General features: G+C 43.1%; 1 protein-coding gene across 1 annotated transcript in view; it reads right to left on the bottom strand.

Moving 5' to 3' along the window:
• The window catches only part of csmd3b (CUB and Sushi multiple domains 3b), a 3,002,015-nt gene that overhangs the window by 681,208 nt on the left and 2,294,261 nt on the right, over positions 1-26,546 (bottom strand). The window contains exons 14-18 of the mRNA XM_070874966.1: positions 23,430-23,756; positions 20,369-20,563; positions 18,876-19,014; positions 18,163-18,350; positions 17,314-17,502 (exon numbers count right to left, since the gene is read on the bottom strand). Coding sequence (XP_070731067.1) covers positions 17,314-17,502; positions 18,163-18,350; positions 18,876-19,014; positions 20,369-20,563; positions 23,430-23,756 — 1,038 coding nt within the window. The remainder of the gene's footprint in view (positions 1-17,313; positions 17,503-18,162; positions 18,351-18,875; positions 19,015-20,368; positions 20,564-23,429; positions 23,757-26,546) is intronic.

Below are 26,546 nucleotides of genomic sequence, written 5' to 3'. Positions count from 1 at the left end.
GTACAGGTGGAGGGCCTCAAATACTGCAACTTAATGATGTTGAGGAACGTGTGTCTGCCCTTATTGGAGTAGCAGCTCGGGCAGTTGCTGGGGGTGATGCTGAGCCCTTTCGGGTAGTGAGGGTATGTAAATGGATAGGGTGCCTGAAGAGACTGCATTGAGACATATAATGAAGTGGCGGCAGGCCTTCAAATGAACATGTGCAATGCCACCTTCCTCAAGTCACCCTGACCCCTGTCCTGCTGCTAACCACACGTATTTGTTTCTGTGCTTGCAGAGGATCAGCCCCAATCGCGCCAGCCTTCTCGGGACGCACTGATATCGTGCCATGGCGGTGATGACGTGGCTGTGGATACAACCAACATAGCTGAGTCGCAGAGCCCACCAGTTGCCCCTTCTCAATATTCCTCATTTGGCGACGATGAGATTTTTGTGGGGTTTGAGTCTTCAGAGGCTCCTGGCCCCAGTCGCCTGCAGCAACGCAATGAGAGAGGACAATCTCAGAGGCCAGCTCTCCAGAGCGTGAGTTGGCAAAATCAGTCTGCTCAACAACAGGCAGACATGGAACTGGACTTGGTGGAAATGTCCAGGGAAAACACAGGAAAGCACCGTGAGTTTATGGATGCATTGGGTCGGATCCCAGAGAGCATCGACAAGCTTACTGCAACTGTTGTGGAGGCAGCATCATGGATTGTCATTACAACTCAGGAGTCCAGCGAGGCCATAATGGCCCACACGTAGAGGCTGGTGGCCTCGAGCAGCGACACTGGCGTTCCAGAGTGTGTGATGCGTGCCCTTGATAACATCGCAGCCTCGGGCACATCGCAGGCATAAGCTACACTGCAGCCTGGTGATGTGATGCAGTCGATGACTGCTGCCATCCTCTCTGTGTTCCCGACTGTGCAACGGGGCAGGGACGGTGTCGAAGCAGACCAGCAAGTAACAGAGACACATCGTGCTCCGGATGCTGAGGCCCATCCCCGTAAGAGAGTCAGTGGCTCGCAGGAAATGGAAGGTGCTGTCCTTCCTCAGGATGACAGCATTTCAGCTCCCATCACTGATTCACCAACCATGCACCTTATTGGGTTGACACCCCAACGACCAGTGACTGCTTCCGCCGATGAAGAGGTGCAGCGGTCCGTGGCTGGTCCTTCCAGGCCAAGAGCTGCTCCAGGGCATCCTCAGACACCATCTGTACTGTCTACCAACCCCCCTGCCCCCGTCCCCCCACCCACCAACACAACAGCCTTGCTGTAGGCACTGAAGCCTCATTGGGGAGGAGCAGCAGGCATGGGAGGTGGCTGAAGGTAACGGGGTGGGGGAGAAGTGTGACTAAGAGCCATTAAGGGCTGGCATAAGGTTCAGCTCATGCATTTATGTAGAATTGTTCAAATTGTGAATAGTTTTGTATTACAAAATGGCTTATTTTGCATTGACTTGCTGCAGGAAGTGTTTGATTAGTTTGGTTTAATCATTGTATTGTTTTGGGTTATTGGGGTGGGGAGACAGTGTTTGTTATAGATATTAATAAAAATGTTTCTTGGACTTTTTCCATTGGTTAGAATTGAGTGTAGATGAGCCGTCATGGTGACACAGAGTCGTGAGTCAAAGCTGCAACTCCACCTTCCCCATGTCAAGCAAACCAGTCAATGATGAGCTGGCGACGTAAGGCTCTTGCTGTGGCCACATCACCACGCTGCCTCCCCTGTGGTTGTGGTGGATCTCCAATGGGTTCCTCACCAGGCTCGTCTTCCTCGTCCTCCTCCTGGGGTGGTCCTGCAATCCCCACTGGCAACGCCTGTGCCCTCATGATGGCTAGATTGTGTAGCATGCAGCACACCACAATGAATTTGGAAACCTGCTAAGGGGAGCATTGAAGGCTGCCTCCAGAGCGGTCCAGGCATCGGTAGCACTGCTTGAGCACACCAATTGTCTGTTCAATGATGTTGCGGGTGGTTTCATGGCTGTCATTGTAGCGCTGCTCTGTTTCTGTGGCGGGGTTCCGGGGGGAGGGGGTCATGAGCCAGGTGGCCATGCTGTAACCTTTGACCCCAATCAGCCAGCCCTGCCCTTGTCTTTGATGCTGAAACATAGAAACATAGAAACATAGAAAATAGGTGCAGGAGTAGGCCATTCGGCCCTTCTAGCCTGCACCGCCGTTCAATGAGTTCATGGCTGAACATGCAACTTCAGTACCCCTTTCCTGCTTTCTCTCCATACCCCTTGAACCCCTTAACCGTAAGAGCCATATCTAACTCCCTCTTGAATATATCCAGTGAACTGGCATCAACAAATCTTTGCGGCAGGGAATTCCACAGGTTAACAACTCTCTGAATGAAGAAGTTTCTCCTCATCTCAGTCCTAAATGGCCGACCCCTTATCATAATACTATTTCCCCTGGTTCTGGACTTCCCCAACATCGGGAACATTCTTCCCGCATCTAACCTGTCCAGTCTCGTCAGAATCTTATATGTTTCTATGAGATCCCCTCTCATCCTTCTAAACTCCAGTGAATACAGGCACAGTTGATCCAGTCTCTCCTCATATGACAGCCCAGCCATCCCTGGAATCAGTCTGGTGAACCTTCGCTGCACTCCCTCAATAGCAAGAATGTCCTTCCTCAGACTAGGAGGCCAAAACTGAACACAATATTCCAGGTGAGGCCTCACTAAGGCCCTGTACAACTGCAGTAAGACCTCCCTGCTCCTATATTCAAATCCCCTAGCTATGAAGGCCAACACACCATTTGCCTTCTTCACCGCCTGCTTTACCTGCGTGCCCACTTTCAGTGACTGATGAACCATGACACGCAGGTCTCGTTGCACCTCCCCTTTTCCTAATCTGCCGCCATTCAGATAATAGTCTGCCTTCGTGTTTTTGCCCCCAAAATGGATAACCTCACATTTATCTACATTATACTGCATCTGCCATGCATTTGCGCACTCACCTAACGTGTCCAAGTCACCCTGCAGCCTCTTAGCGTCCTCCTCACAGCTCACACCGCCACCCAGTTTAGAGTCATCTGCAAACTTGGAGATATTACAGTCTATTCCTTCATCCAAATCATTAATGTATAGTGTAAAGAGCTGATGTCCCAGCACTGAGCCCTGCGGCACTCCACTAGTCACTGCCTGCCATTCTGAAAAGGACCCGTTTATCCCGACTCTCTGCTTCCTGTCTGCCAACCAGCTCCCTATCCACGTCAGTATATTACCCCCAATACCATGTGTTTTGATTTTGCACAACAATCTCTTGTGTGGGACCTTGTCAAAAGCCTTCTGAAAGTCCAAATACACCACATCCACTGGTTCTCCTTTGTCCACTCTGCTAGTTACATCCTCAAAAAATTCCAGAAGATTTGTCAAGCATAATTTCCCTTTCATAAATCCATGCTGACTTGATCCCATCCTTTCACCACTTTCCAAATGCGCTGCTATTTCGTCCTTCATGATCGATTCCAACATTTTCCCCACTACTGATGTCAAGCTAACCGGTCTATAATTACCCATTTTCTCTTGCCCTCCTTTTTTAAAAAGTGGTTTACATTAGCTACCCTCCAGTCCATGGGAACTGATCCAGAGTCGATAGACTGTTGGAAAATGATCACCAATGCATCCACTATTTCTAGGGCCACTTCCTTGAGCACTTTGGGATGCAGACTATCAGGCCCCAGGGATTCAATCCCATCAATTTCCCTAACACAATTTTCCGCCTAATAAGGATATCCTTCAGCTCCTCCTTCTCACTAGACCCACTGTCCCCTAGTACCTTCGGAAGGTTAGTTGTATCTTCCTTCGTGAAGACAGAACCGAAGTATTGATTCAATTGGTCTGCAATTTCTTTGTTCCCCATTATAATTTCACCTGAATCCAACTGCAAGAGACCTACATTTGTCTTCACTAATCTTTTTCTCTTCACATATTTATAGAAGCTTTTGCAGTCAGTTTTTATATTCCCTGCAAGCTTCCTCTCATCCTTTATTTTTCCCCTCTTAATTAAACCCTTAATCCTCCTCTGTTGAAGTCTAAATTTCTCCCAGTCCTCAGGTTTGTTGCTTTTTCTAGCCAATTTATATGCCTCTTCCTTGGCTTCAGCACTATTCTTAATTTCCTTTGTTAGCCATGGTTAAGCCACCTTCCCAGTTTTATTTTTACTCCAGACAGGGATGTACAATGGCTGAAGTTGATCCATGTAATCTTTAAATATTTGCCATTGCTTATCCACCGTCAACCCTTTTAAAATCATTTGCCAGTCTATTCTCACCAATTCACGCCTCATACCGTCAAAGTTACCTTTCCTTAAGTTCAGGACCCTAGTTTCCAAATTAACTTTGTCACTCTCCATCTTAATAAGGAATTCTACCATATTATGGTCACTTTTCCCCAAGGGGCCTCGCACAACAAGATTGCTAATTAGTCCCTTCTCATTACACATCACCCAGTCTAGGATGGCCAGCTCCTTGGTTGGTTCCTCGACATATTGGTCTCAAAAACCATCCCTAATACACACCAGGAAATCCTCCTCCACCGCATTGCTACCAGTTTGGTCAGCCCAATCAATGTGTAGATTAAAGTCACCCATGATTACTGCTGTACCTTTCTTGCACACATCCCTTATTTCTTGTGTGATGCTGTCCCCAACCTCACTTCCTATTGGGTGGTCTATACACAACACCCACTAGCGTTTTCTGCCCTTTGGAATTCCGCAGGTCCACCCATACCAATTCCACATCATCCAGGCTAATGTCCTTCCTTACAATTGCATTGATTTTATCTTTAACCAGCAACGCCACCCCGTCTCCTTTTCCTTTCTGTCTATCCTTCCTAAATGCTGAATACCCTTGGATGTTAAGTTCCCAGCCTTGGTCCCCCTGGAGCCATATCTCCGTGATGCCAATCACATCGTATCCATTAACTGTTATCTGTGCAGTTAATTCATCCACCTTATTCCGAATGCTCCTCGCATTGAGGCACAGAGCCTTCAGGCTTGTTTTTTTAACACACTTTTCCCCTTTATAATTTTGCTGTAGATGCTGCATATGTCCTCTGCTGCTGCCTGGAAGGAGCTGAAGGCATAGAAGCACCGTCCTGTTGGCTCCGATAGGCTGTAGGTCTGCCTGTAGGAGCTGGCATATCTCTGTCAGCATTTATTTTCAGAAGCACAGCCTTCTAATGCACAGCACCTTAGAGATCTGGAGGTATGAGCGATGTTCCCTGTAAACCCATGGTGGTAAGGCCTCTTCCCCATACCTCTTCGAATCTGTGGCCCAACATGGCCAAGAACCCTTCTTCAGCTTGAAGCCACCTGCCAATAGTAACCAGCTTGATATGCTGGCAAACTAGTATTGCCCTCATTAACCTTGTAAGCAAAGTGATATGGCACATAAAAGTGTCGTTTGCAACTCGAAGCCTCACACAGCGTTCTGCGTGCAACCGTAGCCGTCCTGATAACTGCGACATAAGATCCTCCAGCCTCCATTTAAATATGCTGCCAATAATGCCTGATGCACCTTGGGACCGCCTGGTTTATTGAAGCATTTCCTGGGGCGGGCATTAAATGAGGCGTTAAAGCCGAAAGTTCCATACGGAGCGCTAGCACAGCCTTGCATGACAATTGACGTCATAATCACGCTAAAAACGGAGGGCGGGGTGGTAAGTTTTAGCACCGCCACAAACCAATGGTCAAATCTTCCATCCGGGCGCTAAATCCTAGAGGTCTGGCATAAAGCCCAAAAACAGTATTTAACACCCCACTGGGGCGCTAACTGAGGCGCAAATGAGCCGAAAATCCATCCCGAAATGTTTATAGTAAAAAGCCCAAGGCTAGGGAACAGGAGGTGAAATTCAATTGTTCTGAGCGAAAACTTAGTTCTGACCAGAGTTTCCAATTTGGATGCAATGGGTGATCCCAATACAAATTTTGCCCGTTTTGAAAAGTGTTTTTTTTCTCAAGTTTTCACTCAAACTCATTTTCACATTGTCGAACACAAGATTTGCCATGAACCAGTGCAATTGGTCAGTGTTTTAAAATGTTATCTTTTACAATTTACTTGAAAAAACATTTCCTTGATATATTTAAGAGTGGTAACCAGCTTGATGCGCTGGCGAATTAATATTGCCCCCATTGAAATCTCTCACTAACCTTGTAAGCAAAGTGTCATGGCAGTTTGATTAATACAGTTAAAAATGGGTTTATCACAAAAAAAAGCACTTTTAATCACATGTTGAAATACCACTTGTGAGTAATCCGATTATAAATGACAGAAAATGACTTTGCAAAATGCAAAACCATTGTCTAGTTATATTGGAGAACCATTGTCAGTTTCTAAAAAAATTACACTCAAAATCTTTTAAAACATGCCCATTAGTGTCCTTGTGCCCAAATGAACCATTTTAATTTTTAGAGGCTCCTCGAAGGCCTGCAAACAAGTACAATTAGCGGAAACTCCCAATGGTGATTAATTAATTCTGGGGGTGCGGGCTGGGTCAGCTTCCAACACAATGTTTTTTTAAACTAGCACGAAAGATCACGCAAACTCAAGTTGCACTGAACATAATTTGCTTAAAATTCTTTTGCGTGGTTACACTGATTTCAGGCGAATTGCACTGAAAAACCTGTATAACCAAGCGGAAACCCATATCTCAAACTTTTAACAATTACTAGAACTATACCAGGCTCTAGTTCAGATACTTACTAAACACCAGTGAACAGCACTAATAGTGAGGGAATATCTATTAGCAACTAATTGATTATAGGTAACTGTCAAGGGCTAAATAAACAAATAAGTTTATGTAATTAGAGCAGGTCTGAATCTGTCTATTAATATACTGCTCAGGATGAAAATGAAGCTGTGATTCATTGCCACAGTAACTTGAACAATTTATGGGTTCATGGTTCAAAAACAGACCTACTTCAAGGCTGCAACTCATTCAGTGCCGATTCAGATGTAAGGGCTGCCAGCATAAACAGGCAGTGGTCTCGTAACCTGAATACCTGAATCCCTCACGTTATTCCTCCTCAGCTTTCCAAGTACCGATCATAAACTCTGATAGAAACATAGAAAATAGGTGCAGGAGGAGGCCATTCGGTCTTCGAGCCTGCACCACCATTCAATATGATTATGGCTGATCATGCAATTTCAGTACCCCATGCCTGCTTTCTCTTCTACCCCTTGATCCCTTTAGCCGTAAGGGCCACATCTAACTCCCTTTTGAATATATCTAATGAACTGGCATAGATGGACATAGATAATTAGAAAGCGGACTTTTTTTTCAAGTTATCTGAACAGGCTTAGCTCTGGCTCGTCTACTGGGTAGATTAGTGCTGCTCATATAAGTTAATTTAAAGAAAATCAAATAAAAGGGCTTTTTCAGCAGTGGTAAATGGGGGAGCACCTAAATCTTACCTGGAAAGAACCAATCACTGAGCTAAGATTATGGTAATGGTTCTCAGCACAGATCAATATTCAAACAGCACCAAAAGAATAACTATTGGGAGAAGCTATAAATTAAATTAAGGATAATAAGGATTTAGATTGAGTAAAAAAATGACAGTACAAAGACGAGAGATGAATTAAGAGAGCGACAGGTAGAACAACAAAATCTAAATGGATGATCAGAGCTTCAGAGCCCATCTGGGAAATTCATTATATTTAGATAAATGAAGCCAGTAAGCTCCAGGTAGAATTGTGTCAGTGAAACATTATTTAATCCTGGATATTCAGAAATTGAAAAGCAGCACTAAGTAAGGAGAAAATGTGAATTTATTAGTGTTCCTTTATGATCAGAAAAATAGGGGTAAGTTTAGCAAGGGTGTGTTTTTGGCACAAAGCCTCGCTCAGTGGGAGTGCCGATCTGAGACAATCACTGTGCCAGATTTGGGCGCTTCTGATGCTCTGCTGCTTAACTCTGCAGCCAATACTCCAATCCACAGGAAGTGATCTCTGGATGGGAGCGCAACCTTGCAAATTTTACCCTATAAAGCCAGCACAGTAGAATACACATCTCCAGAGATTATGGTAAGGCATCACAATGCATTGGCGTGATTACATTTAGAGTATGGTGTTCCATGTCACAAAAACATCGGTATGTTAAAGAGAATACAGATTGTAACACAGGTTGGGAATTGGGAGGTGCAGGGGGTGCAAGTGAACTGAGAACCATCCAGCCTCTCAGAGCCTGAGGCCTGGGAGATTTTAAATCTCGAACTTCATTCACACGCCCCAACTCTTGATTCCCCCTGAAGCAGGCGGGAATGACTGCCACTGGCGGGATCGAGTCAAAATTGGTGCATTTTGGGTCTGAGCTGGTCAGTTTTGCATTGTTGGGCACCTATTTTATCATCCTTTACAAATATTACTATTCCTCTAACTAATTTAATGCAATAATTTTGAAAAACATTGGGATGGGATGCATTTCCACAGAGATTCTTGCACTCATACCCACTGTAACTACGGCACAAGAGTCACAGCAATCCCAGAAAAATTGCAGTAAAAACTGTTATCAGCAAGAGAACCCCCGCAAAAATTCATCCCCATTTTTATCCTTCAAGCTCCACTTCTTGCTCACCTTCTTCTCATAGTTATGTTTCTGTGATGCCAATAATGCACTTATCTGTATTTCTAAAAGTTTACTCCAACTCAAAACTTAATCTTCTAATTGAGAATCCAAAACTGAGGGGTGGGAAATTCAGTTGCGCCTCTGTTGCGGGGTTAATCCGGGTGGAGCGGTAAACTTTGCGCCGGCAAATGGATTATGTCTGCCACCGCAAGCCTCATCAGCTGGGCCCGGAGTTTGGAGCAGAGCGCTAAGGGAGACGTTGCACATCTCTTTTATGTCACTAGGCCAGCTGAGCAACTGAAAATCCTGAGCTAAATAGCCGGCCTCAGAGCTCCTTAAGAGAGGCCTCGGGGGGAGAAAGAAAATCTGAAAAGAAAACACCAAAAACATTTCCAATAGATAACTCACACCACCATAACATAAATCGCAAAGAAAAATAAAAAACAATCACACTTACCTGAGGTCGACATTACTTACCTCACTGCAGCCACTACGGCTTAGAATGCCAGCTTCTACAAGCATTCCCACAAGGACGCTCTATGAAGGGCTACGGATCGGGCTGCAGCCAAAAATCGAGCCGGTGTCGCAACCAGGGGCGTTGCACACCGGCTCGCCTCTTCCAGGCGGAAATGCTCTGCGTCCCCTCGAGACCGGCACCGAATGTCCCGGCAGGGAGCTGGAAGCTGGCCGCCCATCCAGAAGTATTACCACCGCCATTGCAGCCCTTCCAGGGCGCCAAAAGGGGCGGCATAAGACCGAAAATCTAGCCCTTTGTGTTGTACGTATAAGATTGCAACATCATTAATTCAGTTCCAATCAGTTCAGGCTATTCAAAATATACAGTTAACTTTTGTGTAGGCTCAGTAACACATAATGGCCTGGAATTTCCAGTCAGCAGTGAACTGACGGCGAACGCCGCTGACCACAAAGAAAGCTGCCCACAAAGATTTTGCGATCTCTGTGGCATAAACTTGAAATTTTCTCGACCTTAAATTGATTGTAGCACTGCCAAAAGGATATCCCCAGTGTGATGGTGCACTGATGTCATTCTGCAGCCAATCAAAATCAAGAATTCTCAGACAACAAACCAGGAAATAAAAAGCACCGATTCAATTCACTGTTTAAATATTTTAGAGTGAAATAAAGATTGGGCCTTACACCTGGGACTAAGGCAGAAGCTGAAAATCATAAACAAACTTTTAAAATATATATATATATATATATATATATTTGTTATTATTTTTATAATCTCGTAATTTTCAATCACAATGGTGAAGTTTGACATTCCACAAATATAACATTTGTTATTCAGGGTCAGAACAGTTGTTCAGCAGTCAATACACTTTTAAAACCCCAGTTACGCTGTTATAGGAAAATAGCATGATGGAAATTCAATCAAGAAAGTTGTCAGGGAAATACTGATCTAGTTGCAGATTGCAGACAGGATACTGATCTAATTAACAAACTGCCATTGTCGTTATTTCTGAGAAAACAGCTCAAGAATGTGGAGTCAGGTGGGAAAACAAGGTAAATAAGCTAAACATACTAAATGGATTAAAAGCAAGCCAAGAACCTTTGACTATCGATAGATACGCAACTATAATATAATCAAGGAGAAAGAATGTGAGCCATGCCCTGGGGACCGCCCTCAGGAGCACATGGACAAGGACTGAGAAAGGTATAAGAATGTAACCATTTCTGAATTTTGCAGAGTGCTCCACCTCGAGTGGTTGAGAGAGGCTCTCCGTGCACATGCTCGAGAAATCAAGACCTGATGTTGAATTAAGACAGACCCGACTCGACTCATCAGAAGAATCAGATGTGGTCCCGACTGAAAAGCAACTGAGACAGCACGGGCGCATTTCACCTGGACGAGGTCCGGTCTCTGAAGTGTTACCTCAACATACACCTCTTTCAACACCTCAACAAGGCTTAACTTCTAACGGCACAATTAGATCATAAAAGCATAAGTTTTCATCAGTTCAACTAATTTCACAGATTGCCGGCTGTGGCGGAGCAGTGAATGACTGACCGCAAGTTCAAGACTTCCGTGCATGCGCTAAATCCTGAAGTAATGGTCAGTTTCAGAGGGGTAATGACAGCAAACGTTGACAGTTCACCATCAGTACGACTGCAAAATCTGAGCTAATGAATGATCACTGAACTGGAATGCAGTAATGTTTTCCAACTTAATGCATGTATTGTTCAGCCCAGCAGTCTCTCACGTGTAGGTGGGACATGCACATCTGCAATCCTGTATTCAAATCCACTTTAAAGTCGGAGGATGATTAAAAGGTTTAAAGGACGAGGATGGCTGGGCTAAATACAATGAATTCAATTATTCTGAAAATACACGTTAGCTTATTAGCAAATACATCTGCTGAAGTCATGTTGACTCAGTCAATGACTGTGCATAATGGAAATCATCCTGTGATACAATTGAAATTTATTATCTATATTTAATAGTTTGTCTCATTTTCATTTGTTAATGAAGAGTTGCCATGATCTTTTTTATGAAAATATGAATATCAGAAGCACTAAAGTGAAGAAGATGGATATTTTCAACGTTGTCTAAGCTGAATTCAACCTGTCCAGACAATACCTACATAGATATAAAACTAGTTTTCAGCTATTCACGTTTGTGTGGTCAATAGTGATTTTTTTTTTGGGTGGGGGCAGGATGTCTGCCTTCAGGTCGTCCAAACTAATCAAAACATTGGCCCTGATGTTGTTTATCCATCTTGGAGGTCACTTGCCAAAGTCGCAGCTGGAATCAATGGTACAGCCAGAAGACCAGCCAGGACTGCATCTACCAAATCACGTACTTGTGATGAAGCTTTCTTCAGCCTTATTTCAGGAAAGAGACTCCACTCACCCCAAACAAAGCCACTGATCTGAAGAGGTGAAGGTGAGGCCTTCCTACATTGTGAATTCCCAGTTCATCAGCGTCACAGCGACCCAATTTAAGTTTGGTGACCAGTATGTCTGAGCGAGATGAGGTATAATGGTGAGTGGAGTTGGGGCCCCCACCGGGATGGGTGTCCAGGCTGATATTGTGGCCTGGGCCCCCAAAGATCGGGAGAAAATACATTTTACAAAGCAACCCCCAACACAGGAGACTGCAATGGCCACAATCGGCTGCTGTTGGAGGGGAACCAACAGCTCCTCCCCCAGGCCAGCCAGCATCTTTAGCGGGGTAGTACCACAGATGTGCCACATTGTTAACGGATCGCTCCTTCCCCCTGAGCCTGTGAACTTTAGCAGGCTGAATGGTAAAGTTCAGTGGTCAGGCAATCCTTTCGGGAATTATGTTCCTGTGGATTTTCTGAGCCATCACCTTTAAATTTATCTTTTAATGATGCAGAAATCTGAAACTGAATTCTGATCCTTACACCAAAGAATCTACACTTAGAAAATTACACTGAAATCCATGGAAAGAAATGTTTTTTCGAATGATAAACAATGACCCTAGACATTGATGTTGGCATTAAGCTTAATACTGGAGGCATATGTACAATGCTGGCCAGCACTTTTGGGAATGCGCATCATACTCGTGTACAATCCATTTTAAAATTTCTGTTAGAATGTGTAGTGCAAATTCTCATGCAATAAACTTGCTGGTTAGGCACTTAATAGTGAAGCATTCTATATTATAATAAAAAGAGACCAAGCAAACTAACATTTATATAGTATCTTAACAAGCCCTCAGAACAAATCCAAGGCAGGTCCCATCCAAAGGACTAGTTTTTGATATGTAGCCACTATTATTATGTCAGTAAATTTGGAAGCCAAGAAAGTCCCACAAACAGCAAAAGAGATGATTGCCCAGGGCACTTCACAGGAGTGTTTTGAAAGAAAACTTGACACTGAACCACATAAGGAGGTATTAAGGCATATGGAGGTAGGTTTTATGAAGCATCTTCAAAGAGGAAAGAGAGGTAGAGAGGCAGAGGTGTTTAGGAGGGAATTCCAGAGCTTAGGTTCTTGCTAGCTGAAGGCACAGCCACCAATGGTGAAGCAATTAAAATCGGGGATGCTCCAGAGGCCAGAATTGGAGGAGCGCAGAGATCTTGGAGGGTTGTAGACCAGCAGGAAATTACAGAGTTGGGAGGGGCGAGGCCATGGAGGGATTTGAAAACAAGGATAAGAATTTTAAAATTGAAGCACTGCTTAACCGGGAGCCAATATAGGTTAGCGAGGATAGGTCTGCATCTGGTCTACATATAGAAGAGGCTCTCCAAGGGAAATGGAAAAACGTTCCCTTCTGGGGCCAGGAGGAGTGGAATTGTTTCTCCGGGCCTCGCAGAGAGAATTGCAACATCCCCTATCCTTGCCCCAACCCATCTCGGGAACCCTCCCGAAACCTGAATGCTGATCACTTTTCCTGTGGAATTTTTATTTATCAATGGAAAGTATATTTGTTGAGAATTTTGGAATATTTCTTTAAATGTTTGCCACTGCTGTCATACCGTTTAGCAAATTTCCCAATCTACTTTAGCCAACTCACCCCTCATTCCTATATAATTGGCTTTATTTAAGTTCTAGGGCTAGAACCCCCACTTTTTTTGCATGTTTAATGCCCACTTAACACCCATTTTACCGCTGAAATGACGTATAATGTCCGGAGAGCGCCCATTTTGGCACAAAATGGAAACTGACGGGCCTTTTTAGGAAACCTATCGCGAGCGTTACTTTCCCCATGTGCTTAACGCCGGGAAAAAATATCACCGCCCGCCCACTTTTTTTGGCCAGAATCAGCAGAATGGGCGAAATCAACGCCCATAATGTCGTCCAATGTTAATTTCTGCACTGATTTAACGCCGAAATTCAATAATACCGCCCGGCCATTTTTTTTTGATGTAAAGAGCATATTTACCTAAACCAGCGGCCATGAGATCAGCCAGCATCAATTTCACCACCTCGCACACATATCGCCCACAATATCGCTCGCCCAAAAAAACGGCCAGAAGAAGTGGAACTAACCAGAATGAATCACAGCATTATGGACGCCATGTTCTAGATCACGTGTCGCGTCCTTTAAAAAGTTGCTGTGCTTCAACCTCGGCTGAGTTCAGATGTACTCTGCACGTCACTGGAGTTGCTGTGAACATCTCTACAAACATCTTGACCATACTGTGATTGATTGGAATTGAATAGGTGCCTTCATCAGGACATTCCTTGTTTGTGACCAATCAGTGGGAAACAGAGAGCTATTGGAATGGGGCCTGTCCTTTCTTACTCTCTCTTGGTGACCAATTATATGCAGCAGGCTCGAGGTCACCAAAGGTATGCTCCACTGCATTATGTGCCCAGTTGAAGACATGACAGACTGATGAGGAAGATCAGATGGCACACCTCCCGCAAGTACAGGGACAAGCGGTCTTACCTCGACTTGCCTGACACCACCTGCCTTCGGAGGCTGCGCTTCCACAAAGAGGTTATCACTGAGGTATGCCAGCTGATAAGGCAGATCTGCAGCCTGCCAGCACCATCAGTACTGCACTGTCTGTTGAGGTCAAAGTCACCGCGGCACTGTCGTTCTATGCCTCGGGTACTTTTCAGGCCACAGTTGGAGACATTAGCAGACTTTCTCAGCATGCCACAAATCGCTACATTAGACAGGTCACTGAAGCCCTGTACGTATGCAGGAAGGACTTGACCAGCTTCCTTATGACCAGGGAGGCACAGAGTGAGAGGACTCTAGGATTCTCCAGAATTGCAAACTTCCCCAAGGTGCAGGGAGTAATAGACTGCATGCACATCGCGATGCGGGCACCTTTTCAGGATGCTGAGGTTTTCAGGAACCACAAGGGATTCCAATCCCTGAATGTCCAACTGGTTGTCGACCACCAGCAAATTATACTGGCAGTGAATGCTCAATTTCCGGGCAGCATCCATGATGCTCACATCCTGCGTGAGAGCACTGTATCTGACTTGTTTAAGAATCAGTCACAAGGTGAATGCTGGATGCTTGGTGTCAAAGGATATGGCCTCACCACCTGGCTGTTGACCCCGTTGTGTGACACCCACATCGAAGCCTAGACGCATTTAAACTAAATATTAGTCTGAAATCATCAGTATTTCTGTACGAAACAACCCTTCTCCCTGACCACCCCCCACCCCCCGTTTCTCCTCCCCACCTCTACCCCTTCCCCTTCCCCTCCTGACTCCAAGCCGCCTGGCCGAGGAGGTCCTCAGGCGATGCTTCGTTGGGGGTGGGTGGGTGACGGCCGATACGCTGCTTGATGGATACGGGAGAGGACGGTCCCGAGGTGGGAACGTGCTCCGAACCAGAAGCAAGATGTTGCTGCTGCCTCTCATGTGTGGTTGGCAATGGGGGTGCACACCTTGGGGTGCAGTGCCACACTCTGGCACCACTGGGAGCCCTCTTCCACCAATGTTCCTGGCTACCAGCTCCAGGGTCTCCTCTATCCCTTCCATGTTATATCTTACTTGTTGGACAAAAACTCGGTGCCAACTATGTTCTTGGTGCTTAATAGGCTTTTTGCTACTGGTGAATCTCCCTCGTGCCTCCCACAACAACCAGACAAGCAGACACCACAGCCACACACGCTTTCAGTTCCTCTGAGCTCCCTCTCTGTCTCCTCTTCTGGGCATGTCATGATGACCTTTGACCTCCTGAATTGCAGGAATCGAGCGTTGCCATGCCATTGCTAAGGACGGCGACACTTTATGGCAGAAGGTCAAAAGAATTTTACGCTAACACCCATTTCATATCTCTCGGGCAACGCACATTTTCAAAAATGGAGACTAGGTGCTTTGAGAATGGGTGAGAAGCCAGCGATCTGAAAACCCTTTTGTGCCACCCACGCCGGAAATATCGCCCATTTTTGGGCAATCTGCACAAAAGTGGAGGTTCTAGCCCCAATACTCTTGTTTCCGACTGAAGTATTTAATTCTCAATTCTCAAACTCAATGTGAAATTCTATCATATTATGATCATTCTTTCCCAGGGGATCCCTTACTATGAGATTAATAATCAACTCCATCTCATTACACAAGACACCTTCTAAAATAGCCTCTTCCTTGGTTGGTTCCATGATGTATTCTAGGAAACTGTCTCAAATGGATTTCATGAACTCGTCCTCCAGACTACTTTTGCCGATTGGATTTGTCCAGCCTATATAAAGACTAAAATCCTCCATGATTATTGTATTTTTCTCCTGTCTGCCCCCAGCTGCCGCTTCCCACCACTTTTTGGTAGGCGGCTGCACGGTGGCATGTAGCTAAGGAGATAAAAACAAACTAAACTCAAACTTTTGCACTGTCCCACCTTGTGCCCACCTGAACCGGCTGGGGGTTAAACTTAACCATTTGGGCATAAGCAGTTTGAATGTGGCAGAAGATGGCTAGAAAGGAACTGATAAGTGCATCAATCAGCAGCTGATATGTGATTTAAGAGCAGCTGTTTTACACAGGTCCCAAATAATGGCCCATTTTTTAGCATTGTCTCAGGAGACAACTAGCACTTAGATGTCGACAAATTTCTTTGATCTCTGCTAGTCATTGAAGGGAGGATTTAAAAAAATAAAACACAGACACTTGTAGTCATTCAGTAAAGCATCAGAAAAAACTGTGAAAGGAGTCAGGAAGCAGCAAGCTACAATAGGAGAACCTTTACCCGAATCAGAGAGATTTCCTGTTTTTAATGCAAAGTAAAGGGCCTGCCAAAAGTGGGCTGGTGTATGTGTGTTCATTTATTTAACAATACACAAACAGAAGTTAAATTGCGTAACTTTAATTATACTCAGTGTTCTGTAAAGTTTAGTTAGTGTGGAATAAAGCAGTTTAAAATCCAAACCAAACAACGCCTTGTCCAGTGTTAACTTGGTCCAATTTCAGAAAAATTAAACATTTGAGTTTATGGGCTTAAGACACCAAGATCCAGTTCCGGTCAGAAGGGAGTTTTATTGTTACACTTCTCGTCCCACTATCATGCCAGCAGACATAGAGCTGTGGGAGTCAGTTTCTTTAAAAAAGAAAGCAACCAGACCACTCAAGAGAATGACTGATGCTATTACTCTATCTGAAATAAAAGAGTTTTCAGGAATAATTTTCAACTCCCAGCTGGGTGGTGACCTGGCTAAGTGGATGAAAATCAGGTGGGTTTTACAAACGGAGAGTGATCCATTCTGCCAGGCTACTGCTCAGGTGGTGAACTTGAAAGTTACCGTCCTAATCCCACGTGACCCACTTGCTATCTCTGAAATGTAGGGGTGCAGGGGAAGGTAGGGGCGGGTGGGGAGGCGGGGTGAGGTGGCTAATATTGCTGGTGGCTGGTGCTGCCTGATTTCAGTCACTTCCTCCTAAGCCGAATACACTTGTGCTTCTGAAGTTGGGGTGGGGAAGGAGGAGGCAGTAGATAGCAGTTGATAGCATCATCCTTCTTCCCAAACTCCTTCCAGCATAGCTTCATGTCCTCGGCTTGCAAAACTGCCTTTCCCCATTCTGTATTACCCAATTTTGATAAGTAAACATCTGTCTTTGCTTTCCCAGTGATACCTCAGGTGCATACCTTCCCCTTAATTGGAGATTCCAGCAGATTTACAGGATTTGTGGCTCATCTTTTTCATTAGATTTCTCACTAGGTGTGAAATACAGCCCAAAGATTGAAAGTAGTAAAATCATGTGTAAAGTAAATTTATTTTGTTGCTCCCAAAAACTTTTGGTAATCCACAATTAGTCCTTGAATAGAGCAACAGCAGCAATTTCTAGGCTTCAAATAGTTCCTTACCATCACAAGTAGGCAATGGGTGATTCCACCAGTGATTCTTCTCACACATCAGAGGTTCCTCATGGCTCATTGTGTAACCAGATTCACAGCTGAATGCTACAGTGGAACCTATTGAGAAGTCTTGCCCATAACGATGCCCATTCACTGGGATTCCAGGATCCATGCAGGAATATGTATCGACTGTAACACCTGCAGGAACAGAAATGGAAACATAAAAGAAGCAAAAGAAACAAAACTCACACAGCTTATCTAAAATTGAACATTTTGTTTCATTATATTCATAACAGCTATTTTATACAACAATTTGTATTTATATAGCGCCTTTAACGTAGTAAAATGTCCCAAGGCACTTCACAGGAGTGTTATAAGACAAAACAAATAAATTTGACACCGAGCCACATAAGAAGAAATTATGGCAGGTGACCTGGTCAAAGAGATGGATTTTAAGGAGAGTCTTAAAAGAGGAAAGAGATGTGGAGAGGCAGAGAGGTTTAGGGAGGGAGCTCCAGAGCTTAGGGCCCAGGCAGCTGAAGGCACGGCCACCAATGGTTAAGCAGTAATAATCAGGGATATTCAAGAGGACAGAATTTGAGGAGCGCAGAGATGTTGGGCGAGTGGGGGGGGCGAGGGGGGGATCTGCGGTTGTGAGGCTGAAGGAGATTACAGAGATAGAGAGGGGCAAGGCCATAGAAGGATTTGTAAACAAGGATGAGAATTTTGAAATCGAGATACTGCTTAACCGGGAGTCACAGTGACTGCTTCCTTTGTAACACAATATCAAAACTTAGCTCAATTGAAGTACAAGGTCTATTAAGATGCTACAAGAAGACGACTACAAGGAGTACTTACTCTCATAATGAATCTTGAAACCAATATTGGAGCGACTATTATCGGTTGTAAAGAGAAGATAAATGTAGTTTGTGCTGCTAAAGAGAAATTGAGGAACTTGTGTGCCATTGAAAGAGCCAAGAAGTGGGGACAGAAGATTTGGGCCATCATGAATTTCCAGAACATCATAATTAACTTCAGTCTGAAACCTACAGGTAGAGAAATTTTAATTCATTTGTGAATCAATACTAGATGGTCAAACAAGTTTACATGCTGGAGAGTTACGAATAAACCTCTTAGCAGGTATCACCTAAATATGCTTAACCTACCACATAAAACAAATTAATGATCAGGTTTTAAGAAATGATTTGATCATCAATATGTAATGATCATAAACTGAGAAAGGCAATACAAAACCAATTCCTTTGGTATCACTAAGTAGTACATTAACCTCTAACAGTACGAGAATCATTATAATTATACTCTTATCTTTTTGAATCATATGTATTGATAAGAAAATAATGGAAGAACTGTTTTATATATGCTGATATATATGCAGTACTATACATTGTCTTTTCTTCAAGATATTTGCTAAGGTATCAAAACTAAGCATTTTCCTCTATAACAAAATTGTGCAATCTAATCTATCCACAAATGCACAACAAATTTGTTTAGCAATTAAAATAGTTATGCAAAAACATATCAAAATATAAAAGAAAAACTTGTGAGAAGACCTTTCAAATGTTATTTTGATGGAATGTCCTGGTTCAGCTTCAATCACCCACTCACAATTCTGGGAGTCTTTATAATATCCAGGCCAGCCTGGAGATAGGATTACTCCATTAGGAGAAGAAAAATGGCCACCACAAGGAGCTAAAGAAAGGAAATAGATTTACACGTTAACATATGCATATCAATTTAAAGGTGTACTGCAATATTAAATATAAGAAAGTCATTATTGAAAAGTAAGTAAAAATTTGATTAAAGAATATCAAAATTACAAGTGTGGAAACAGTTTGAGTGTCCCATTGTACACATATCATTAATTCTATTCAGAATGTATATAACAAAAATAGATCATATAAATGTGACAATATTCCCAATTGCAAAATATCCAACTGAAAATAATTCATGTCACTCAGTCTGAACATGTGGCATAATGCTTTGCATCTATTAGAGGTAAGTTACCACAATGAGAATGAGAGATTTTAGGAACATAAGAACAGGGTTAGGCCATTCTGCCGCTCGAGCCTGTTACACCATTCAATTGGATCATTGTTGATCTGTAGCTCTACTCCATTTACCCATCTTTGTTCCATATCCCTTGATACCCTTACCCAACAAAAATCCACCAATCCCAGTACTGAAAATCTCAATTCACCCAGTATCCAAAGATTTCTGGAGAAGTGAGTTCCAGAATTCCATTACTCTTTGTGTAAAAAATGCTTCCTGATTTCACTTCTAACTGGGCACCTTTAATTTTAAGATCATGCCCTCTTGTTCTGGGTTCCCCCACTAGATGAGGTAGTTTTGTTGTATCTACCGTATTGAATCCCTTTACCATGTTTAACAGCTTGATTAGATCATTACTTAATCTTCTAAACTCAGGGCAATATAACCTAAATTTATAATTGAACCCTTTAAAACCTGGCATTATTCTGGTGAATCTGCACCGTACCCCTTCCAAGGCCAATATTGAGGTTTGGTGCCCAAAACTGAATGCAGTGCTCCAGATGGGGTCTGACCAAGGCTCTGTATAATTGATGCATCACTTCCTTACTTTTGAATTCCAACCCCTTTGAGATAAAGGCCAATGTTCCATTAGCTTTGTTGATTACTTTTTGTACCTATGCGTAGGTTTTTAGTGATTTCTGAATATGGATCACTATTCTCTTTGCTGCTCCGCAGCCCTCGCTGTTAAGAAAATATTCTGTTTTCGTCTTTCTCAAATCCAAAGTGGATGATCTCATTCTTCCCCATACTGAATTCCATCTGCCATAGATTTTCCTAAGTCTGTCCATGTCTCTTTGTAACTTTCTCCTCACATCTACATAACTTACTGTGCCTCCGAATAGAGTGTGCCTCCTAACTCTATATTCCGTCAAACAATTAATTAATATATATATATGGCAAAAAGCTGAGGCTCCAGTGCAGATCCTTGGGGAACACCACTTGTTACATTTTTATTGCATGATGATGTTTGTTTTATCAAGACCTCTGGAAATACCTTCACATTTAGGAATAGGGCCACTCCACATGACCTTTCCATCTTTTAATACACAAGTTATAGTTTCTGTCCCTTGGGTTTTGATGAATCCTTCTTCACAGAGAACAGATACTGAGCTTCCCAACTGAAAATTGTCACCAAAGCGTCGACCATTAATGGGAATGCCAGGATCGGGGCACTCATTGTGTCCAAATGCTATGAAGAGAAAAGAGGTAAATAATGGTTTAACTTTCCTGTTGGCATTGGAATTTAAAATCACACTATTTTGAAATAAACATAACCTGTTGCATGTGCAAATATTCTGCAATAAAGTCAAAGTTAACTAATCACATCCCACAGAACTTCAGGGCCTATAATATGAAGGAAGGGGAAGAGGGAGTGGTGTGGTAGAGGGAGAAGGAGGGGTAGGAGAGGGAAAAGGAGAGGGGGAGGATAAGGAGGGGAAAGAAAGAAGAATTAGAACTTGCATTTACATAGCACATTTAATGTAAAAAAAAATCTCATAATACTTCACAGAAATGTAAGGAAAAAATGGATACCAAGCCAAAGAACCAGATATTAGGAGGAGTGACTTAAAGCTTGGTCAAAGAGATGGGTTTTTCAGATGGTGTTAGAGAAAAAGGACTTGGAGAAGATATGGGGTCAGAGCTCAGCTTGAACATGAATAGGATGCTGAGGTTGTGAACAGTTCAGTTCAGCCTGAGAGTGCTGGGAGGGGGATGGAATTAGGGTATGGAGTTCGTTGCGGGTGCTGAAATTAATAGCTTCAGCCTTCCTAATATTTGGATGAATCACACTGCAGCTCATCCAAGACTGAATGTCGGACAAGTGATCCTAAATCACAGAGGCACTGGAGGGGTCAAGAGTCAGAGAGATAGAGCTGGTCATCGGCATACATGTAGAAACTAATTAATATTGCTAAAGGGAAGCATATAGACAAGGAAGAAAAGGGAGCCAAGGAAGGATCCTTGGGATAAATCCATCCCAAGGTGACAGATTGTGGATGATAATGGATGCCATTGGTGAAGACCCTCCTGCTCCAATCTAATAGATAGATCTACATGCTCATCATTGAGTCCATCAATGCTAGTTTTCTTATTAAAAAAAAGTTATGATTGAACATTTTTATTTCAATTAATTAATTCTGCATTTGAAGACGATATAGCTGATAAGTGTCAGTTTGACTTAGTTCTAAGTCAGAAGCTTATAGGTTCAAGCCTCACTCAGAATTTGAGCACATATTCGTAGTTGATACTCTAGTGCATTGTAGGAGGTGCTTTCTTTTGGTTAGGAGTTAAAACTAAGGCCCCATATTTCCTTTCCAGTCATTTAGGTTCAATGTTAAATATCCCATGGCATTATTTGAAGAAGAACAGAAGAATTCTCATTGTGTACTCAACCAACACTGTCAGGAACTGATTAACTGGTCATTCATCTCAAAGTTGCCAGTGAAATCTTGCTGTGTTTCCCTCCAACCATTGCATTTCAAAGTAACTAATTTTATGTGAAGCAGTTTGAGAGATGATAATGTGCGACAGAAATGCAAGTATTTATTTTCTATCACACTGATACTGGTGTCCTCCATAGATTACTTCACATACACGTGCAACATTCAGCAATTATGCATCCCTCACATTCTTATAATAAATGGATAACAAATATATATACAAATACTGGAAATATGAATGCTAGAACTACACAGCAGTTCAGGTAGCTCTGAAAGGGAAAATAATTTAACATTTCCGGTGACACCCCTCAGAATGTTCTGATGAAGAGTTCTACCCAAAACATTATTCCATTTTTTACTCAATTGATGCTAACTGACCTGCTTTCAATTAATAAAACAAAGCAAGTAATATACCATTATTGGCAGAATAATGCCTACTTATCACAGATGTGAATAAAACTAGCCCCAATTGTAAATATATTTGATATCAAAATATTTGGCAGATTATATTATACAACTGTTTTGCACCAGACTAGTTGCCACCTTATCCTATTTATGTTTACTGCACAAAATGTCTACATCATGATCACTGTTGCAAAGAACTGATCAGAATATGATTTATGCTTTGACATTATCTATAACAAGACATGCTACCACACATTTAATTTAATCAAACAAAACAGAATGAGAGAGACATTAAGAAGGAAAAGCCTTTGGCAACACAATTGGTATGAAACATAAGTCAACTTGACAAATGTCAGAGTTAATATAATTTTAGAGAATGCAATAATACCACTGAGAACCTTTTAGTGATACTTTCCACCACAACCAACAGCCTCAAAAAGACAATGCATGTTGAATGTCAATTACAACATGATGTCTTTTCTGCAAGAGTATCAGGGCTCACTTTAAAGTGCCACTTATTCTTCTGGTTGTGTGCAATCTTAGATTACACAATAACCAACTGACTGCTGCTGTAATGGTGTAAAAATAAGCAGAGTTACACTTATACAAACTGAAGTTTACAGGATGAAACCCAAGAAAAACAACGGTTGGAAGACAGGTATAAAATAAACATTTCATTGGGATAGCATCCAACTGACCACTTTTTTAAAAGATTCTTAAGGGGAAGCCAGCTAAATACAGCAGGGAGAAAGGAATGGAAGGGGATGCTGATCAGGTTAGATTAAGTAAATAGGTTGGGAGGAGGCTTGTGTGGAGCATAAACACCGGTACAGACTGGTTGGGCCAAATGGCCTCTTTCTGTGTTGTAAATTCTATATAAGGTCAATTGAACTGCCATTAGTGATTCGCGCATCCCTTCATACCGAATGCTGGTGGATATGGAGAAACTCATATAAATGTATTCAATATGTACTGTTTTGCAATTAGCTTCTTACATGGTTAAAATCTTTTGATAGCCACATTTATCATAGCATATTATTGCAAACTTGTGAGGACATTCACCGGTCCTGCCAAACTACCATTTTTCCAGTATTTCTACTGTCCACTGAATAATAGTTTCGAATCCAAGTTGCAATTTTAAGTGTTTATTGGTGAATAAATGTGGTGCTCTCAATCATCAAATACATGAGATTAGAAAGGTAAACATACTACTGTATGTGATGTTAAATCCTCGTCCAGACATGGAGTGGTCAGCTTGAAATTCCAGACGTAGAATGTGACTGTTGCTGGTGAGATGCGAAGGAACTTCTGATCCACTGAATGTTCCCAGCAGAGGTGAATCAACTGATTCCCCATCTTTAACCGCAAGGAAGTCAAACTGAGATTCCAGGTCAAAATCATTGAAAGAAAGATGAATTCGACTTCCTCGGACTGCAACTATTAGCCAGATGCAGTTCATATTGTTGCTATAGCCATCAGGGTAGTCTGGTGACAGTACTGTTCCAACTGGTGCAGTGAAGTTAGACAAACAAGGAACTGTAAACATAAGATCAAACATGTTACATTTAGGAAAGCACCAAGTTTATGTTCCTTTCAAATTGGAAGCATTCATTTGGAAGGAATCATTATAGAAACATAGAAACATAGAAATAGGTGCAGGAGTAGGCCATTCGGTCCTTCGAGCCTGCACCACCATTCAATAAGATCATGGCTGATCATTCACCTCAGTACCCGTTTCCTGCTTTCTCTCCATACACCTTGATCCCTTTAGCCATAAGGGCAATATTCAATTCCTTCATGAATATATCCAACGAACTGGCATCAACAACTCTCTGCGGTAGAGAATTCCACAGGTTAACAACTCTCTGAGTGAAGAAGTTTCTCCTCATCTCGATTCTAAATGGCTTACCCCTTATCCTTAGACTGTGACCCCTGGTTCTGGACTTCCCCAACATCAGGAACATTCTTCCTGCATCTAACCTGTCCAGTCCCGTCAGAATTTTATATGTTTCTATGAGATCCCCTCTCATCCTTCTAAACTCCGGTGAATACAGGCCCAGTCGATCCAGTCTCTCCTCATAAGTCAGTCCTGACATCCCGGGAATCAGTCTGGTGAATCCTCAATAGCAAGAATGTCCTACCTCAGATTAGGAGACCAAAACTGAACACAATATTCCAGGTGAGGCCTCACCAAAGCCCTGAACAACTGCAGTAAGACCTCCCTGCTCCTATACTCAAATCACCTAGCTATGAAGGCCAACATGCCATTTGTCTTCTTCAACGCCTGCTGTACCTGCATGCCAACTTTCAATGACTGATGTACCATGACACCCAGGTCTCATTGCACCTCCCCTTTTCCTAATCTGCCGCTATTCAGATAATATTCTGCCTTCTTGTTTTTATCACCAAAGTGGATAACCTCACATTTATCCACATTATATTGCATCTGCCCACTCACCTAGCCTATCCAAGTCACCCTGCAGTCTCTTAGCATCCTCCTCACAGCTCACACCGCCAGCCAGCTTAGTGTCATCTGCAAACTTGGAGATATTACACTCAATTCCTTCATCTAAATCATTGAGGTACATTGTAAATAGCTGGGGTCCCAGCTCTGAGCTCTGCGGTACTCCACTAATCACTGCCTGCCATTCTGAAAAGGACCTGTTTATCCCGACTCTCTGCTTCCTGTCTGCCAACCAGTTCTCTATCCACATCAATACATTACCCCCAATACCATGTGCTTTAATTTTGCACACCAATCTCTTGTGTAGGACCTTGTCAAAAGCCTTTTGAAAGTCCAAATACACCACATCCACTGGTTCTACCTTGTCCACTCTACTAGTTACATCCTCAAAAAATTCTAGAAGATTTGTCAAGCATGATTTCCCTTTCATGAATCCATGCTGACTTGGACCGATCCTGTCACTGCTTTCCAAATGCGCTGCTATTTCATCTTTAATAATTGATTCCAATATTTTTCCCAATACTGGTGTCAGGCTAACCAATCTATAATTCCCTGTTTTCTTTCTCTCTCCTTTTTAAAAAAGTGATGTTACATTAGCTACCCTCCAGTCCATAGGAACTGATCCAGAGTTGATAAACTGTTGGAAAATGATCACCAATGCATCCACTATTTCGAGGGCCACTTCCTTAAGTACTCTGGGATGCAGCATATCAGGCCCTAGGGATTTATCAGCCTTCAATCTTGTCATGTATTCAACGATCATTGTAACCCATGTATAAGCTGACCTAAGTTGTACACCTTGAGAACATTGACCACAAGGGGGTGAACTTGTGGGAGGCACTCCTAACCTGGACTTTCAGATATAAAAGGGGAAGCTCCACCCACCTTCATCACTTGAGGTTTTGGTAATAAGGGTAACTGGTCACAGAGTGACCTTCTTTCAAGTATGGGCCTCGTGTGCATTTATACTGTATAGTAAGGACATATCATTGGCGACGAGAAACTGGGATTTAAACTGCACGAGCATGGCCACTAGCAGCACAGAAGAGAGGTACTGTGTTGATGATGATTGGGACGACTTTATTGCGAGACGACAGCAAAGTTTTGTCACTTAGGAATGGTTGGGACAGGATTCGGCCGACAAACGCAGGGCTCATCCACTGACGGTTTGTGGATCCAGAACGTACTCCCTGATGAAGGACCTGCTAGCACCAGAGAAGTCGGCGGACAAGACGTTCGAAGAGCTCAGTAACTTGATCGGGAAACACCTTAAACCGGCGAGCAGCATGCACATGGCGAGACACCGGTTTTACACGCACCGGTGGCGAGAAGGGCAAAGCGTTCCTGACTTCGTGGCAGATCTCTGGCGACTGGCGAGCCTATGTATGTTCCCAGATGCATGCAGAGCGGAGATGCTGCGAGACATTTTTATTGAGGTCATTGGGCATGCTGGGGTTTTCAGGAAACTGATTGAGACCAAAGACTTGACCTTGGAAGCGGCGGTTCTGATAGCCCAGACATTTATCTCAGGGGAGGAAGAGACCAGAATGATGTATTACAAAAAGCTTGGCTCAAACGTGGCAAACAACCAGGGAGTCAACATTGTTAACGCGGCACACAGTTCTCGAGGCAGACAAGGACAATCGGATATGCCCCAGCATGTAGTCAAAAAAAAGGGGGAATTCAACAGAGACAATGGCTAGCTGAATGCTGATTCATGCCATCGCAATGGACAATGCGGCCAGTAATGGGGCCATCAACACCTGTTAATGGTACGCTGAAGGACAGTTACAGAGACAGTCAGAGATGATCGACTGGTAATGGATCTTTTGTTTCCAACAAAGGGGCCTCCAGCTCATGCT

The sequence above is a fragment of the Pristiophorus japonicus genome, chromosome 1 (genome assembly GCF_044704955.1).
Source record: "Pristiophorus japonicus isolate sPriJap1 chromosome 1, sPriJap1.hap1, whole genome shotgun sequence".
NCBI classification, from domain to species: Eukaryota; Metazoa; Chordata; class Chondrichthyes; family Pristiophoridae; genus Pristiophorus; species Pristiophorus japonicus.
Note: the sequence above shows the minus strand (reverse complement) of the source record. Positions and strands in the feature narration are given on the sequence as shown.